The sequence below is a fragment of the Leptidea sinapis genome, chromosome 38 (genome assembly GCF_905404315.1).
Source record: "Leptidea sinapis chromosome 38, ilLepSina1.1, whole genome shotgun sequence".
In the NCBI taxonomy this organism is placed as follows: Eukaryota; Metazoa; Arthropoda; class Insecta; order Lepidoptera; family Pieridae; genus Leptidea; species Leptidea sinapis.
Genome location: NC_066302.1, coordinates 1,120,263 through 1,140,570, shown reverse-complemented (window position 1 = coordinate 1,140,570; position 20,308 = coordinate 1,120,263). Strand labels below are relative to the sequence as shown.

At 36.9% G+C, this 20,308-nt stretch overlaps 1 protein-coding gene across 4 annotated transcripts in view; it reads left to right on the top strand.

Annotated features, from left to right (window-relative positions):
• LOC126975888 (protein kinase C-binding protein NELL2-like) overlaps nt 1–16,685 on the top strand; it is a 90,071-nt gene extending 73,386 nt beyond the window's left edge. For 2 of the 4 annotated variants that reach the window (XM_050823985.1, XM_050823988.1), the window contains 9 exons: nt 471–610; nt 1,960–2,080; nt 3,599–3,856; nt 4,882–4,989; nt 6,964–7,106; nt 7,872–8,024; nt 10,689–10,874; nt 12,518–12,567; nt 15,617–16,685. In XM_050823985.1, the coding sequence (XP_050679942.1) occupies nt 471–610; nt 1,960–2,080; nt 3,599–3,856; nt 4,882–4,989; nt 6,964–7,106; nt 7,872–8,024; nt 10,689–10,874; nt 12,518–12,567; nt 15,617–15,713 (1,256 nt within the window). In that variant the 3' untranslated portion in view covers nt 15,714–16,685. The remainder of the gene's footprint in view (nt 1–470; nt 611–1,959; nt 2,081–3,598; nt 3,857–4,881; nt 4,990–6,963; nt 7,107–7,871; nt 8,025–10,688; nt 10,875–12,517; nt 12,568–15,616) is intronic. The other 2 variants (XM_050823986.1, XM_050823987.1) reach the window with 2 other exon arrangements.
• The last annotated feature ends 3,623 nt before the right edge of the window (nt 16,686–20,308 follow it).

The following is a 20,308-nucleotide window of genomic DNA, read 5'->3' as shown; positions in this document are numbered from 1 at the left end:
AATGGGAGCAATTTTTAGAACCGTATCTATCAAACCGAAATCTATCAAAAATATTCTATTGGCGATGTTTGACTTTTTAATTGTAGAAAGATTTTAGACAATTAAAAAGTCAAACATCGCCTCTTCGAACTAACAATGCTGCATACCGATACTTTAGTTCCAAGAAGTAACAATTTAGAAAAGTGTATGAAAACAACTCCAGTTTTTACTGTATGAAACGAAAATGTGCATTGTGCTTGAGACTCTAAACCGCATATCAGGTCCTGGTTCATGTTTCTAGGATGACACTTGATTTCAACCTCAATGAAAGACATTACTATCACCGCTACCATATTTATGTTCTCCTGGTGTCTATGTAGCAATAAACTTACTGAATTTCAGACTCGTTACACTTTGTAACTTAACTGGTATCAATATTACAATTCTACTGCTGCGAATGTATTAAAACGATGAGTATATTATAATTTCAGACGTTGACGAGTGCCAGCAGGCGGGCGGTCTGTACGGCCATCATTGCCACTCCAACACGCGGTGTGTCAACGTAGTTGGTGGGTATGTGTGTCAGTGCTTGCCCGGCTATTCGCGTAGAGACAAGTTCAACTGTGTTGAGGTAAATATCAAGTGTTATTTAAAACTGATAGTAAATAATAAAATTACGTAACTAATAGAAAGCCACTAAAAAGTTTTAACAATAATAATTAAAAACCACACAAAATATATTTAAGTTTGTCGTTAAGTAACATTACTTTAAAATTTATTGAATACTTGAAAATTTTTTCCAGTTCAATTATTTTTAAAACTATTTTAAGTACAATTAAATGACACTATCAATCATTCATCAACATATCAAAGCAATTGAGCATATTGTATGGTCTAAGAACTTTTTAATCGCTATGGAGGTATAGTGCGGCTCTCCACTGTTCGCGGGTCTGCGTCATCCGATTTACTTTTACCCCAAATTTTGCTCTCTTTCTGCAGCACATTGTCTCCTCTATATTATTTTTTGTCCTTCTTCCTGCTGCTTTATTGGTTACATTCAAGAACTTATCGGCGGATATGTCTTTTTTATAATTAATTTCTTACGACTTCTCGTTTAATAACTGTGTAATAGCTATAATTCGCCTGACATGAAACTACAGTAAATAAGGTTTGATACGCCACATAAAACGAGTTATACCAATAATATAAACATGACCATCCATTATGGTTTTCAACATACATATTGGGGTTTATGCTAATAGGCAGTGTGTGTTTTACCTTTAGTTTTGATCACTACCATCGACCACCTACCAGAGTAGTTTTATCATCGATATTAAGTTAAGCTATTGCTTGATAGTACGCTTACATCTAGCCCATTTCATTTAAATTACAAAGTTCTGTAATTTTATGAATATTTTCACCATGCACCACCACTAACATCTCATTCTATGCTATTCCGAAGGCCAAGGAAGTATTTATTATATCATTGAAATATGTGTTTATAAATTTACTTTTATGATGACTGCCAAATTAATTTTTGTTTATGACAATAAGGGTGAGACAAGCAGGACATTCAGCTGATGCTAATTGATGCACCCTGCCCATTACAATGCAGTGCCGCTCAGGATTCTTGAATATAATTCTAATACCCAAAAATTCTAAGCAGCACTACAACTGCGCTTGTCACCTTGAGACATACGATGTTATGTCTCATTTCCCAACTAATTTCACTAGCTACGGCGCCCTTCAGACCGAAATACAGTAATGCTTACACATTACTGCTTTACGGCAGAAATCGGCGCCTTTGTGGTACCAATAATCTGGCAACCTGGGCAAAGGGGCTTCCCACTGGTTTATTGTTCATCATAGCTTTATTTGATCCCACGATACAGTCTCCGACTAGTGTGGTGATTCAGTGATATACACAATGTAGTTATATATATAAGCATGTAAAATATTTAAACTTATAAATATCGTTAGGTGGACGAGTGCGCGGCGGAGAGCCACGGGTGTCACATACATGCCGAGTGCTCCAACACGCCGGGTTCCTATACGTGTCGCTGTGCAGAGGGCTACTCGGGAGATGGCTACACATGCACGCGTATGTACAGTCCTATTTATTTGCGAAAAACTTTTGGCCCTTATATGCCATTCAATTCAATATGATAATCCAAATGAAATGGTAAATCAAAATGGATAAATATCGACAAAGGGGATTAGGCTCAGGTTACACTGCTCGATAAAATTTTTTTGGGGAGTGCTAGTTTTCAACTATCCCTGTCGCCTTATGGTGGTATAAACGGATTATTGCATTTGATATTTTAAAATCCAAAGCCAATAACTATGCAATACATACTAGCACCTCACACTAGTATTGATGCAGAACATTATGAAGTCATGGTTAAATAGCTGACCCACTAGATAGGAAGGATGCAGAAAGAAGTCTTGATATGATCTATGACAGATCATACTATGAGACCTGGTTGGTAGACCAGAAAAATTCCTGGCCTGTGCAGAGTGAATCAACATCACCATGTCCGCCATATATCGATTCTTTTGTGAATATTTATTTTTTCTTTCGTGCGCGCGGCACGTCTAGCAGCTAGCAGCTATCTAGGAAATACGCATCAGATATGTAATATGCTGTAATATGATGGGAGAGTGGTTAGCATGGAAAGATAAAGCATTAAGTGTGCAAGAGATTTATAAAGGTACCTACTCATTATCCATAAGGTAGTCTTAGCCAATAGTGTAAAATATGGTTCTAAATGTTAGAATCTATTATAGCAGGTAATTATTATACAAACAATCAAATTCCCTTCTTCACAGTGCGAACCAATATTTGCTGGTGCGCTGAGATACAGCTCAGTGAGAGAATAGGAAGGTTGTAATAGAAGACGATAAATTATGGTTTTCACCAGCACGATGATTCGTTTAGAAAGGGTTCAGCTTTGAATGATTGAGGTACAGTGGGCAATCCCTATAAACAAATAATTCTATTGGATGATAGCAGAACTATAAAATAAATATGAAATGAATCCAGAAAAAAAATCAGAAAAACTTTTGGAGACTGTAAGCTGTGAATGAAAGATGTTTTTTTATATATAAGACGGGGAAAATGGGCAAGATGCTCCGGGGATTATGACGAAACCGCCCATGGACATGTATTTTTTTATTTTATTTCTTTGGGATAGCAAATATTTCACACAATACATTTTACAATTTCAAAGTACAGTACTAAATTAATTTCTAGTGAGAACTCAAACCGTTATTCACAGGTTGATTATATAGTGTTACTAGTATCTTATACATAATGAATGAAAAATAAAATTAACAGGAATTTCAGTAATATGTACATAAAATAAGAAGAAAGAAATACAAAACTAGACGTCATAAAACTAAATTATTTACAGAATTAATAATTAAGTACAATGGTTTTATGCTCCTCTTAGCTATCATTACTTGTAGTCGTATATATTGTATTATGTGCCTGTAGTTACAGCGGCAAGTGTACGTAGTAACATTTTAGATTAATGTACTCTACTATATGCTACTACTCCTCCTTGTATCCTCTGTTGTCCTATTATGTTTGAATTATTTAGCGTATCTGTGATTCCAGCAATATGCACGGGCGGTTGTTTGAACGGCGGCGCGTGCGCGGGCCCCGAGCAGTGTGTGTGTGCGCGCGGTTTCCGCGGCGCGCGCTGCGAGCGTGACGTAGACGAGTGCGCGGCGCCCGTCCCCGCGCACCCCGCGGCCCCCGCGGCCCCCGCGTCGCCCTGCGTACCGCGGGCTGCGTGTCGCAACACACCCGGCTCCTACTACTGCGTCTGCCGCGACGGCTACAGGCGGGATCCGCACAGAGATCACTGCGAAGGTAAGCAATACACAAAATATAATTATTTAAAAATATATCATAAGTCAATCTCAAGCATTTTGAAATTCGACCGGAAAACTGAGTGAGTCAATCTGAAGCACTTAGAAATACGCACGCCTCATTCGATTTCTGGTTTTAGGAAGTGCTATTTCCCTTTGAACTTATCATAGAACGAAGACGAATAATGTAGGCATAGTTTTGAATAGGTAGATTCGAACACTCTGTGCCATATTGAGTAGCTAAAGGATTTTAAACCCTGAATATCGTATACCTACATACAACCATGAGTTGTCAGGAACAATAACTGTTTGTATTGAAAATTACGAGACACGAGAGTGTCCTTAATAGTCTCCGACCGACACAGTGTACCATGCACTTGAAAGCATTGAAAATTGTCGTATGACAGGCTGATTGTTCTTATGTTTCTAGTTTGTGTTTCTTTTGGCGGACTCCTCACAACTGAATATTTATCAATATTTGAAATTGCAATGAATAATTGAAAAATAAATGCTGGAAACTGGTTTAGAGAAAAATTTGTACAGATTTATTTTTTATTTTTATGGAAATGGAGAACAAACCAGCGGACGGGTGTTAAGTGATCACCGCCACCCACATTCTCTTGCAGCACTAGAGGAATCACATGAGCGTTGCCGGCCTTTAAGGGTCCGCGCTTTTTTTGAAGGTACCCATGTGTTGCCGTCCCGGAAACTCCGCACAAGGAAGTTCATTCCACAGCTTTGTAGTACGTGGAAGAAAGCTCCTTGAAAATCGCACTGTGGAGAACCGCCACACATCCAGATGATGGGGATGATATCCTAACTTGTGGCGTGTCGTGCGAAGGTGGAATTTGGCGGCAGGAATTAGGTGAAACAGCTCTTCGGAACACTCCCCGTGTTCCCTTGTTACTTTGATTTAGGCCAAATCCTCAATGTTTGACGTAAAATTTCCGTATTGCTGTTTGATAATGTTGTACTGCACCTCACTCTTCCACCCTTCTCTAATAACTTTTATGTATTAATTTTCAGATGTAGATGAATGTACAGAAGGGTTCCACACGTGTCACCCGAGCGCGCGCTGTGTCAATACTGATGGTGGATTCCGCTGTCACTGTGAATCAGACCACTGTGAACTTAGTGAGTCTTTCTTACTGTTAGCAAATAATAATAATAAGATTTAAAATGATCGAAACAATAGACAAATTTTTACGAAAACGCTATAAATAAAAAAATTGTTTTTGTATCTGCAAAATGACTATTTTCAATATCTAGCACTTAGATAATTTAAACGTCTAAATAGAGTGTCTTGCTGTTGACAACCGATAAAAACAGGCCAGGAATATTAGATTAGTGTACTTGACAAGCTACGTCTTAAACTCACGACTTGTATGACACTTTGTGTTAGTGTGCGGGAATTGCTCTAAATAGAGAACTTGATTATCTTATATAGTTATCTCCTATTCTTATGCCTTGGCGTGATCGCGCTTAAAGCATGCAATAATGCTGTGAAGAGAAAAAGAATAGGAGTTAAGATAATTACTAAACTACTGACTGTTGACATAAATGAATTATCTGAGGGATATTGTGACAATATTACGACACATCTGAAAAAAATTGGGGTACTCAATGACGCACGCCAAGTACGTTTGAAAAGTTGTTCGTAATTGTTAAACTTACCACAAAATTTTTTCAATTAAAAATCATTACGGTCTTGGTCTGTCTTTTCTTTGATTTTACATCTTTTGTAAAGTGATAATTTCTCCATGGTATTTTTGTAAATCAAAAGCTGTGAACGTGTACTTGGCGCAATTTATTACAGTGAAACTGTTTTTGTTCTGATTTTACATCTTTTTGTAAAGTGAAAATTTCTTTTTGGTATTTTTGTAAATCAAGAGTTGTGAACGTGTACTTGGCGCAATTTTCTACAGTGAAACTGTTTTTGTTCAGATCTTCTAAATATCTGGAAAATACCACGTCAATGGTGGTCCCATTTTTTGTTGTGGATTCTTGTGGATCATAATTCATTTTCAAATTCAATATTTTCGAAAGAAAAGTTGTCAAACCCTCTGATTTTTTATCAGCGAAGTTGATGTTGAAATCGCCAGCCAAAATAAGTGGATATTTGTACCAAGTATTTTCGACCCTTCTTCAGTGTACTCCAGTTGCTCGGATTATTTTTTTGGATACACTAAGTGATCCAAAATAGTGAAAAGAAACTGATAAATTTATTTTACCGTAGTTTTATATTTTAACACAAGATGGCACTCGTTTCCCATTGAATGGACCACAACTGTCGCCTGACTCATTTTCATATTATTAATATTTCAAAAATAACAATGTAAATAAAAAAGTAATAATATTGAGGATAGTTTTGATAAAATTAATTTACAAAAAAGCAAACAATTTAACTTGCAAGATTTGATTACAGACAGACAACGGGACAGGTGAAACTAAATAAAAATGCTTGTCATATTAATAAAAATAAAAAAATAAAGTAATTAAAAAATATCAAGACGTATCCCAGGCTCGAACCTGGGACCTTCTGCACAAAAAGCATACGTAATAACTTCTGTTCCACGGCAATTGTAATCAGTATGGCGAAATATCTAGATACATCTAGTAAGTCGACTTCAAAATAAAAAATTCGACCGAAATTAGGAAAATCTCTCGTAGAATCGAAAAACGGGGGAACGAAAATTTTATAAATTAGCATAACGCTAAATAATAAAAAAACGATATAATGCATTTACAAAATGATCCCAGAAAATGTACAAATGTGTTACGAAAATAAAAAAATAAAATAAAAAAAACGTTGGTGTGGTAAAGGTAATAATATGATTTTCTCAATGATACCATAGACTGGGAATGGAGCGAACACCCTCAGGCTCTTTAATTATAAATTCTTACTGTACGAATTGCACTGTAATCCAGATTCTTATAAAAAAAGGCCACTGAGTTTCTTGCGCCCGTTCTTCTCAGGTCTGAGGCACTCTGTTTTGAATAGGTGGTAGTTTTTAACGTTCAATAAGTGATTTTAAATCCTATTTTGAATAAAAATATTTGAATTTCAATACACATGTGTGAGACAATTAAAAGGAAAATGATTTTCAGGTTGTTCGTGGCAAGGCAGCATCGTGGAAGATGGGAGCCGCTGGGTGGAGGCAGGCGGTTGTCGCGCGTGTTCCTGCCATGCTGGCGTCGCAACATGTTCTCGTTCACTCTGTCCCTGCGACGTCGATAATACATCACTCGCTGTATGTATACCCCTCAATGTTTAAATTTTTCTCTTGGTTTATTTTATAAAAAATTAGAATAAATTGGTGTGGAATAAGCTTATACGCATGTTAATCCTTATTACCCCAAAACCAGGTAATATCTCTTACCTACGCAAGAACACAAAATCCATGAACTGTGAAGATTACCTTATGTAAGATTACCTTACCTTATGTTTTTTTGTTTGTTTGTTTATTTCCGAGTCATGTTTAAATGTATTTATGTATGTTTAAGTATGTATATTTTATTAAATATATAGCTGTCTTGTACCCATAGTACAGGCTATGACTACTTTGGGGCAAGATAATTTGTGTAAAAGTGTGTCAATATTATTATATACCTTTTTTCAATTTGTGATAGTAGCAATAATATTAAGTGATTTACATGTAAAATTTTGTTACAATAATTGTAGTACAATTCGACCAAGCTATAACATATTACAGCTGGAAAAATTAAGTTAGTTGCCATTTATACTATAAAACTTAAGTTTTTTTGCATATCTTCTTTATTTCTGATCGGATTGAAATAAAACATGCACTAAATGTTTCCTTAAATTTATTATTTAATAAAATGTAACAGTGAAAATTACTTCACAAGCGGCTAAGCCGTTTTTGAAATTGACACAACAACGTATAGAATAACTTCCAGTAGTGTTTTGTGCACAATAGTTTGTCTCAAAAGTCTTTCATATACAGATATCAATCAGTTAAACTCCTATAATAAGTAAAATCTTTATGTAATTTCAGATTGAGAGTAGGGAGTCGTCGCTAAGTGTGGCGCCAATGTCTTGCTGCCCTCACTGCGAAGCTCGCTTCCACTGCAGGCATCAGGAGATGCACCACGTCACGTTCCGCAGTGGGGAGCGGTGGCTTTACCAATGTCAAATTTGTGAATGTCTTGTGAGTAACTCAAAATCAAATAGTCTTTATTGAGTCGTCTTCTTGGATTTTAAATCCAAATAAATCTCCGAGAGCAGCGGTGGGATCGCCTTCGCAAACATTCGACTTGTTTTCTGGGACGTCTGCTACACGATACCAGGGATATTTGACGCCCGGGAACGCATTTACAACCATGCTGAATTTGCGTGATTTTGAAGACGGGAAGGTTTTCACGTGAGGCCTTGAGCAGTATTCTCATGACACAGCGATGCTTATGTCGTGATGGACAGTGGACAGTGTCTGTGCAGTGGGAATGTGTGTTGGAGACGTAATATTTTCATGTGTAATGGATCCTGGATAACTGTGTGTCACTGGCTAGTGGTGCCACTAACTGGCACCTGCATTTTTAGCTTTACCAAGCGTTACGTGCAACAGTTACGGAAAAGTGTGGTGCGTCGCCGTGGGCTGATATTTCCATGCACGGTTTTACTCACGTTTTATCGGTGTGGGTACCGACTAGTTTCGGACCATTCGGGGGTCTTTCATCAGAGTGACTGTAGTGGGTTCACGATAACGACCCGTCTCATAATGCGGATTTGTGCTAGCTAACTACAATAAAGGAAGTTTGATCATTGATCATACGGTCAGGATAAGTTCGTGCTCAGATGAGAAGCATTCCGTAGTTGACATATACTCTTCCAAGGTAGGGTTCCTAAGAAATACGTAATTGATACTTTCATAGAATTCTGCTATTTAACAGCTGCTAAGGACTTAACTACGCGATCCGCTAGCTAAGCGTTGCGAAATTTCGTTTACATATTCGGTACACACAAGCACATTATCTCTGACCAAGGAAGTTCTTTCACGGGTCCAGAGTTCCAAGGTACGGAGTGATCCATTGAATACCCCGACAGGCTCGACTAGCCTGGTACTGGACCTGCCCGTCAGAACGGATAATGCTGGTTTTAACTTATAATCTGTTCTAGTTGAGGTTCTTGCCTTATATTGCAAAATGTCTAGAAGTACTGGTAATAGACCGATCCAGTTGCTAATTGGCTGTAATAGGAGTCCACCTAGATAAAACTCTTCGCGATAATCAGTATATCCAACATGAGCTTACAGTGATCTTACTCACTAGCAACTTCGTAAAGATTTGTATCTAAAATTATACGTCGCCTCTATCGGTCACCTGGAGAACTCATTTTGGTAGTATAAGTCATAACGTAAAAGACCTATCGAAATCTTATTGCAAGCGAATAATGTTCTGCAGCGGTTTTTATAGAAAATTGGTACCATGAGTAACTTATTATGCCAGATGCTCTCGACAAATACTGTTTCAAAATAATATCAGGCAGAAGTTATTTAGCTTGGAATATGTTAACGGTGGAATCAAATGAAGACGAAAAGCGTCAGCAAGGAAGGTTCCAAGGTTTACTTGTTATCGACTGCAGTAAGTGAACGCACGATTCGATTGCTAGCTCATGATAGAGCTAGAGGATTTAATAGAAATGAGACGAGAAGCAAAAAATAGGATGGACGAGCTAGTAAAAAGAGATAAAGTACGATACGATGCCGATAAGGCCATAATTCATCCGTTCCGGTAGGCAACTTAGATTTAGTACAATGTTATCCTCTGATATGGTTGATCTTATATGGTTTTCTTTATTGATAATTTTGTAGCATTGGAGATTGAAAGCTTCTACGCTTTGTCATATTAGGATTGAAAGCCTGTCGCTTTGTCCAAGTTTACTTCTTTAGTATAATCCGGGAGATTGGTTATGTTCAAAGCTTTGACGTTTTACTAGATTCCGCTAGACAGATGATGCTGAAAGCTGCAACGCTTTGCAGCGTGTTTTAAGTGCTGCCTCTGAGCAATGCTGAAAGCCCCAACGCTTTGCTATACGCCAGAGCTGTGACGTGCTGAAAGCTTTAACGCTTTGCTTTGTGGGAGGTTGAAAGCTGTTTGTAAACGCTTTACTTGTGTGTGATGCGCTGTGGCGTCTAGGCTGGACTTGACGTCGATAAATCAACGCGAGAGCGCGATGGATTGCAGAATGGCCGTGTCGGAGAATTAGAATATAAAAGTAATATGGCCTCTATGATTATATTCTACTCTGTGTATTGGGCTGAACTGATGGCGAACGTCATCTTCAAAGTGTGTTTGAAGTTGTCACTGTGTACGTCACTGTCGGTGACGTGATTGAAGTTAGTTATTATTGTCCATCAGTAGAGCGCTCATTGAGAAATCGCATTCGTCTTCAAGCTAGCGCCCGTACCGGTTGTGCGCACTGATCGACTTAAAACAACATGGTTGATACCAATACCGTGACGCCCGATTTTAAATCCAAATAAATCTCCGAGATTTATGTATAGTATAGTAGATTTGCCGCTTAATATGTATATCATGTTAGTATAACGGCCATTTTCAATAACCTATCTATCCTTTTACGCTTACTTGCATTTCAAAAACCGATCGACATAAAGCATTGGACTATAACTATATTAGACATAACTACGGATAGATAAGATCTTGTCATTAAACGGTGACAGCAATGTATCCGTAACTAGAGGTACGTTATTGATAACGGGCGTAAGTATATCTGTAAGTGAATTAGTATTCTTTTTGAGAAAATAAATATTCTGAAATAACAAAAAGGTGCAGCGTAACTTTGAGAATGCTTGCAGCTGGGAGAGGTGGACTGCTGGGAGCCGCAATGCGAGGAGGGTGGAGGGTGCTGCGGGGGCGGTACGGGATGGGACGCCGGCGCGAGTAGCGAGGCGGGGGCTGCGGGGAGTGCGGGGAGGGAGTGGCGCGCGGCACACCGGTTACAACTGGCCGGCTGCGCGCCGCCGCACTGTCCCGCTTGCACTGTACGTATACTAATGTCATTACTGACAGTTCGCTAACGGCCGTTCCCAATATACTATAGACAGAGATAAATTGTGTCAATAATGTCAATAATCTGAAACTGTCCCAATATACCCGACAAGTCATTCTTATCGCCTTATATTGGGACGCGTGAATTGCAATTTCCATACAAACTTCTATCGCTGGTAAGCTATACGTCCTCCCATTGACAGACAGGGTGTACGGAGAAGGTGAGATTGTGTCTGAGAGGACTAAATATTGCGAAGGGCCATAAGTCCCCAAACATGCAAGTAGCACAGCTGTAAAATTATATGAACATTGCAAGCTAGTGCTCTTAAAAGGTTAAGCTTATGTTTATCTCGTATATCAGCAAATTAACAATACATTTACATGAACATCTTGTGACTAATTTAGTATTGTATTCATAACCTTTGCTACGGCTGATTGCATTTTGACAAATTATGTAAACGTAAAAATGAAGTATAGAAATGTAAAATAGTATTTGCTCAACCATTTCATTGAGGCTTAAAATATACGAGTAGTAATAGTAGTATTTGAATACTTTTTAAAGCTCATTCGTAAAATTAATGTGTCTGTTTATTCGAACAAAATAACAGCTTATTGTAATTGAGTTTAAACGAAAGTTATCTATCTCAGAAAATTAATTTTACAAGCTAATTTCTATCTGCTTTATTGGGTCCAAAACTCTTACTGACAGATGGACCATGATATAGAGAGTTACATGGGCAATTTTAATTTCAGAAATGAAATACCCTATTTGACCTTATACCGTAAACCTTTACCCGTAACTCGTGCAAAAAACCCAAGAATACAAATCAAAATTCGATACAGTGATCAGATTGCCACACAAGAAAAAATTGTACGAGCGCCCGTGGCCAACCAAAAGTTTTGGTAAAAGAGTATAGATTTCTCCCAAGACTGGTACGTGAAGCCATCAAAATTAACAAGCACCTAAATTTCAATAGAGAAGATGGTCTTAAATTATCTAATACATGGGATCCAATAATCTCTAAATTAATACTCATAACTACACATACCAAAAAAGAAGAGGATACTCTCAGTAAATTTTGCCAAAAACCATCTGTCATACAGCAAATAGCACCTCCGAGGAAATAAATGGCGCTAAACTTCATACTGAGAACTATGAAAAATACTACCTTTGTATCATTTCATCTGCAATCCCTCTGAAAACGAGATCTGGAAAGGTCTTGAAACGTCGGGTTAACTAAAATAAAAATGTAACTTTTACGCAAAAATCTAATGTAAAAACAGTTACATATACACGCGTTTTAATCCTTTAAAAGTGTTTTCTCAATGAGCGCTCTACTGATGGACAATAATAACTAACTTCAATCACGTCACAATGTGTGTGTTATTAAATACTCGTGTTAATCAAAGAAAATAATTATGTGCTGCTAAAGCTCGAATTAAAAATATACTCGATTTGTGTCTTAAATAAATATCCAAAAGTATTAAATGTCGCTTATAAAAAATCTGTATGTAATGCTTTATTCATAATCTTAATACAGATCCATTGCAAACAATACAATATAAGAAACTGAAATGCAATAAGTTGTCGAGGTCTACCGTGTGTCGTGTGTGAATGTGTTTTCGGTTGTTGCAGGGCGGGCAGTGCGCTACTTTGGTGAGCAATCTCGCGTGTTGTGTGCATCGGTAACCATCCCCACTCTTCTTATTCATTACATTGCTATCTGTTGCCTTCTGTTGTCATACATCCAGATTTCTATTGCAAACAATTCTTACTTCCGATAGCTGAATGTCCTAAGTACGATATTATATTATGGAATATCGTTATATCATCGAAGTAAAAATTAAGTTTGGAAATAATAGCATTTCGACAAGCAACCTTAAAAATTATATTAAAAGTTTGTATAAATAATGTTTATGTAGTAAAGTTTGTATATTTTACAAATTTATTTGAAAAGGCTCTATATATTGCGTGTGCAAATGGTATTCACATATTCATCTGGTTAAAGTTTTAAGCCATGTCATGTGATTAGATTAATGAATGATCATTATAGGTAAAGCCTTAAAGAGTTCAGTAGTTTCGAGGATTACTCAAAAAAAACATTTTATCATACAAAATATTATGAGTTTCTTTTATTCCAACTCTTATATTCCTATCAAATAAATCAGACAATTCTCGAACTTACGTTTATTTATATCAAACTCAAGTATTGTATACTAAATTATTATTTATTTTTAATAATATAAGTAAATAATATAGTAAATATTAGTCTTTTAAGAAATGTTTTGCAATAGAATATCTTTTATTTAAAATGTTATTGCATGTACCATTAATTAACATATACGTGCATGATTATGTGTTTCTATAACAATTATGACTTTAAGCATTTTTCTATTGAAAGCATGTCTCATAAAATCATTACATTATCAACCATTTCATCTGATAAAATGCATTTTAGTTTTGTAATATTTTTAGTTTTACCTACCGACTGATAAAGAGTAATTATGACTTGAGTATTCTTAGGAAATTGGTAATTGTTATAAATATAGTAAGTGGAAAAAAAATTATACTAAGTTCACAGATTGATAAAAGAGCAGTTAGCATAATTATTGTGTAGGTACCTATTTTTGTAGGTTGTAAATGGTTGTTGATTTAAAACTTCGAAAAAGTGTTTTACCACTAACTGCATTATTTTAGCATTAATTCAAATTCAAATTCAAAAACACTTTATTCATGTAGGTCACGGAAATGACACTTATGAATGTCAAAAAAAAATATTGTTTCTTATTGAATTTACCGCTACTTTGTAAAGGGTTGAGCTAATGAGAAGAAGTAGCAAGAAAATCATTGCCACTCTTTTAAGTCACGATTTACATTTTAATTGTTTTACAAATCAATACAATATATGCAAAGTGACGCTATAAAAATACTCAAATGTCAAAAACTGAAAGACTTACACGAGTAAGTGAAAAAAAGAAAAATAAGTAAATTAATACATATACTCAAGAGTTATTGAGTAAAGTAGATGCATCAATCCACACATACCGTAAATAAATAGAGGCATTATGTGAGCATTTCATAAAAAATAAAATATATAATAACTTTAACTTTAAAGGAAATAATAATAATAAAAAACACATCAAGCAGACCTCCCGGTAACAAGATCATCCAGCCACCACGAGTAGCACCCGATAATAGAGAGTAATTATAATCTTAACTAATAATCCCGTTATTTTATGAGTATTCTCTATAGCAACTATCACGTTCTTTGCTTGATGAAGCTTTTTGTTAGATCCATTTTTATTTTTGTGTAATTAACCAATTAGGCCTTGCCTGCATACAAAGAACAAAGGTGAACGAAAGCCATATAAAAGTTCCCCTTCTCTCTCATCACCTCTTTCTCATAAATTTACTAGTTTCTTCTTTTCTCTTTTTTGGCATTCTGTATTTCGCCGAAATGCCAAATTTTCAGCCACATCCATTGATGTATGGCATTACATAACTTGCGCGTTTTAACATCTTTGGAACCTTCAAGATTATTGCATTCTTCCACCTAAAAGGCCGTTAACGCATCTCCAGATTTCTAGTAATTATTATCTATTATGGCAGTGTTGCGAAGAGCTATTTGAACATCTGTTCATGTGTCGTTATCGTTCCTCTACAGTGTGGTTTTTAAGGATCTTTCTTCCACGAAGAACCAAAATATGGAATAAGCTTTCTTGTCCGGTGTATCCAGGACGATACATGGGTACGTAAAAAACCGCGGATACTATTCGAAAAAGCCGCTCCTGTGATTTCTCTGGTGTTCAGAGAAGGCTCGTTTGTCATCCTTTTCCATAAATGCCCATAGACACAATAAAATAGCTTTCTTTCGCCGTTGCTCGTTATGTGGCGTGCAGACAATGTAATGTTAATGTATCAAACACTGTCTCAAATGTAGTCTATAATAGTCAAGGGCCGGTGCGAATTGTGCATTTCAGGCGCCCGCTGCGATTATTTCATCCGTGATTTATTTGGTTTTTCGAACGAACACAAAGGAACATGCAGTGTTCTCAGAGCGCCAGTGTGGAGAGATTATTATAAGACACGTGTAAACACGAACTGAAACAAATATGGATACAGACGGGGGGACACCAATTTGAGAGTTCCTAGCTACGCTACGTTAGCTTGCATATGGGGAACAAATACATGTAGGTATATTTTCAGTTCGTGTACGCGCTTCATCCACACTGAAAAATTTCTCCTTTCCTTCTATATTGTTGTTACACTTTAACAGTCTGTACGCAGCATATATGGACCCGGTCCACTGACCTGTATAAATACCACTGGACAGGCTGTTCCAAACGTTTAAGAGTAAATTATCTGTACCTATTTGAAGCGCCAATCGCGAGCGATACAAATGGCTGCGAAGTAACGTACAATATTCCGAAGTTATTTTGCATTTTTAATTAATTTCGTTCGTTTTTCATGTTATTTATACTTCAAGAATAAACGTAATAAAGTTCAATTTTTTTTGTAAATAGTTTCCCACCATCTATCGATGTTTTCTGAGGTTGTCATCATTAGTTTTGGCCAAGTTTAGTTCATATGGCCAACAGCGCCAAAATGGCGAATATCAAACAGGCACAAAACCACTTTGACAGCCGCCAGTCCAGTGGTATATAGTAGAGGTTAGTGTCCCGGCCTAATGTATGTAATACGTTGCAAAGTTTTGATGTGTGTGGTCTGGTCTAGAGCGCGCCGCGGAGTGACGGCGGCCCTGGCACTAGCGGCGCTGTGGCTGGGGGGAGCGCCGCGCCCGCACCGCAAGCACCGTGGCGCTCGGCGCTAGAGCCGCCCTGACCGCCGCACGCACACCTTATTTATTCTAGATAGATCTAATCTTAACCAATTGTCGCGGCCGCGCCGCTCGCCTCGAACCTCATCGTCAAAGCAATATATTATATACAACGTATGATGTAGCTTGATTACAATAACAGACGCCGGCAAACCGACTCAATAGAACAATAATTGTTTACTTTAAGATCATATATAGTAGTGCAAATAATATTATAGAACTGCTGTTATTTAATCAAGTTACGTTTGATAGATTATAGTTATCATAAGTAGGCTGTTAGTTGAATCACGAAAGCGCGTGTGCAAGCGGCTCGGCTCGGCGAATGCTTGTCGATCAGCTTGGGACGTCACGTCTCGAGCGCACGTTCGCTCGCCCGACATCTGTAGCGGCCGCTGGTCTTTCGCCACCGGCTGTATTGATGGCTGGATCGTGGATGTGAGAGTGTTAGAGTGAATGGAGTGCGTCAGACAGACTGCGGCCGGTGGACACCGTTCGCGCCCCCGGTCCTCCTCGTTCCCCCCGCATTCTGTAATCTTCCATTCTAAATTATGAAATATGATCGCTTGTTCTAATTATAATAGATTGTATCTGTATTTAGCTGTTGTTGTAATTGTAATAGAGTCGTGAACGCGCCGCCGGGGGTGCCTCGAAGAACCGTCGTGCTCTCAATCCTAAAGGCCTAATGTCTAATCTAGATCTCGAATCTGTATAAAGTTTGTATATAAGATATCGCACAGAGTTCGCGATCTTCGCCTGTGCGCTCGATGCCCGTGTTGTAATAAATTTTCTTAATATATATTAGTTTATGTTTGTCTTTGTATAAAGATGGTCGTTTTCATGAATTATTTGAAACTAACCAAAAATAGGTACCAAATATAGACATATATGATTGTTTCTTAATTTCATAAAGCATTTTTATGCTTGCATGTTGTATTGTGTTCAAAAAAATCAATTAAAAAGATATCCTCACAACATGACTATTCATTTGAAACCCGATAAGTTGGGACTTTCTCCCTAAACGAGTTTTTATCATTAGAAACTCAAATGACTTGTAATATAAAGCGCAAACAATTTGTATATGTGCCTATACAGCGATCTTTTTAACTGTACAAACATATCCACTGCTGGACAAAGGCCTCCCCCAAAGATCTCCACGACGATCGGTCCGGCGCTGCCCTCATCCAACCTATTCAGGCGATCTTCATCATCATCGGCCCATCTTGTAGGCCTACCAAAACCGCGTCTTCCAGTACGTTGTCACCATTTCTTTCTTTGTTTTTTTGAGGTCTTTACTGCCTCAACGGCTAACTGTCCCGCGACCTATATCGCAATTATCCGGGCTGTATCGGTGAATTTGGTGCTCCTACGGATCTCCTCATTTCTAATTCGATCTCGCAGGGTACTCTGAGCATAGCCATCTGACAATGCGGATCCACTACCTTCTGAGCAACCATCATTGGCAACAAACACTGGTTAAAAAAATGTAAAACAAAATTTATGTTAGATGGATTAAAGACAAAGAAACAAATGCTGCTATCATTGCATAATATTTTATTGTGTTATGACGAGAATTAGTACTAAAAGTCCAGAAAGCAAGGCTTGGAAACTGAAAATCGAATAAGTCGTTCAATTACGGTCGCCGTAGAAGTATGTGTATCAGTTTTCAAATTCAATTCTTTATTGCATTGAGCGCCGTAAACCCTAGCACATTCCCTATTTAAAAGTTACCACACTACTATTCTTCCCATGATATAATTCAAAAATATTAATTAGTTTATTAAAGTAAACACTATGTGTAACGCTTCTTATATTAGTTTTTATCACGAGAACTCATATTTTCTCGAATACTGATATTTTGGGTTAGGACTTATGGTGAAGAAGGGCAAATAACAGATCATAGAATTATAAGGGCAAGTAACTGGAATTATAAACCTTAAAATGGATACAAATTTAAAACTTTATAGAGTTATTAAAACATAGAGATCTATACAGTCAGTTTTGTTCTACATTTGCACCACAAGAGTTTTTAGCGTGTCCATCTCTGTGTAAAATTTTTCAAAAGGAACGTGACACCCTACAATAATTGTGTATAGAATACAAAGACACATTTTATTGTGAAGAGTTACCCTTGACCTTTACAAATCAGGTAAAACATCATATTAGAACCACAAACGACAACCACCAGCACAAGCTGAGGAAATCAAACGTCACGTCACGGTCGAAAAGCTTCTCAAGGACAACTTAATTCAGGAATCATATTCGCCATTGAGTGCCCCTGTTCATTTGGTTCCCAAAAAGGCAGATGCTTCCGGTAAGGTGAAATATAGAATGGTAATAGACTTATCACTATTCGAAGTTTTATTTGGTCACACTGAATTAAACTCCACATTCGACTATGACTTTGACAAAGCCTACAGACAACAATTAATTAAACACCATAAGAAAAGAACTCAAACACTTTACAAATATCTTTCAGAAAAACTAAAAACCCAAAAAGAAAACATTAATAATAAACGAGGTGGCGAATCTGGACCATCGTTAGTATCAGGACAAACTATTTTTGCTAAAGCTGTTAACAAAAGACAAGCTAAAGATAAACCTAGGTTCCAAAAAGCTGTCGTAACTGGTCAGATAGATCGCAATGTTGTTCCAATAAAACTTAAAGATAGAATTAACGTCGAACGTTAGAACTAACGTTCTTCACAGTTGGTATCTACTCCTAGCGATATGAATAACGACGAATCAGGCCCTTGGCAACCAGCATTCCCCAGACCAGGCGCTTCAAGCAGTAAAGATTAATCAAAACCCTGGTATTCTACCTTTGAAATTAGGTCAAGCGTATATACAGCACGATAAATGGTCAATAGTTAAAATAATCAACCTTACAGGCATTAGTACCGATCTTTCTTTCAATGTCCAAAAATATTCTGAATTTAGTAAAAAGATACACCCGAATAAATCATATGTAGATGAGTTCATGAGCCTTAAAACACAGGTAGAATATATATAAAATGAGACTCTAGAATAATTACGAGAATTAGTCCCTTCCAAAAGATACAAACGTGGGTTAATAAATCCCTTAGGCTCTATAATCAAAGTTATTACCGGAAACCTTGATCACGAAGATGCAGTTAGGTACGACGACATAATTAGTAATATTCAAACCAGAGAACAAGCAATCTCTAACAAATTTACTGTGATATCTGAAATGTTGGATCACTTTCTGAACTTTGGTAGAGTTAGAGTACAATTAATGAAAACACTAAGAAAATGAATGCACGCATAAAACTAATTGAAAATCTTGTAAAAGATCTTACAGGCAAGGATAATCATTCCATCTATATGTATCTTCTCTTGTATCTGGATTACTTAATCAGTTTAAAGTAAACTTTAGAACCATCTATGTAAAACTTAGTGAAATAGAAACAGCCTTAGCATTTAGTAAAGTGTCTGTTTTATACAAGTCTGTCATTAATTTTGCTGAATTATTAGAACTGTTGAAACATATTAGTAAATATGATAACTTGATGTATTCTGTAAATGAACAAAATTTAATAAATATAAAGGAATCATTGTCTGTAAAATCTTACTTTAAGCATAACGATATAACGTTTATTATTGAAGTTCCACTTATTGATAATGTTACTTATAATAATTATAAATTGTACTCCCTTCCTATGCCCAACGATTTCAATAACCACACCTTTATTGATATTCCTGAATTTCCTTACATATTAGTAGAAGGTGTTCGATACCGCCCGATAGAACAACCGTGCCAGGAGATCACAGCTAAAGAATATCTCTGCTCTGAAAATAAAGTCGTTCAATATGCGGAGGAAACCTGTATCGAGCAACTCATGAAGTACCACCATAACCTATCACGCCAGGTAGAGTCTGAAAATCTGAAAATCGAAAGAATCGCCCCAAATAGTTGGCTAGTATACTCCAAATATTACAAACTCATATCTCAAACTTGTGACAATGAAGATTCAAAGGAGCGTATACGGGGAACATACATTATTACCATAGGAGAACAATGCGATGTCTCCATAGACTCTATCCAAATACAAAACCGGCGTTCTTACTCTCTACAAACGAGTTATATGCCTATACCCATTAATAACTTACCTGATTTACGGGAACAAATCTCAAATGCCGCAGATATGAAACCTGTAAACTTAAAAGGCATCAGATTGGATGATATTCAACATTTGAACTATATACTGAAGAAAAGTGTAACCAGTGTACAAAGTGAAATAAGTAAATCACATAGTGTCGCTATTTACTCGTTGTATGCGATCGTCATCTTATTGTCACTAATTTTCATTATGTATAAGTATTCCTCTGTAATAAAAACGAATCTTTGTAGGAAGCAGGATTGTCATTCGAAAGAAACTGAAAACAATACGGCACATCAGGAGGAAAATAGAGTTAATCAGAGGCCCTTATTATAAATGGGTTAACTCAATTATTCTCAATAATTATAGTATATTTGGTATGTAACATTTTGTTAAAAGAACTTTCCGAAGTTCTCTAAAAGCTGCATTTCCGATAATTTCGGTCCAATATATCCTATCCCATAGTGCAAG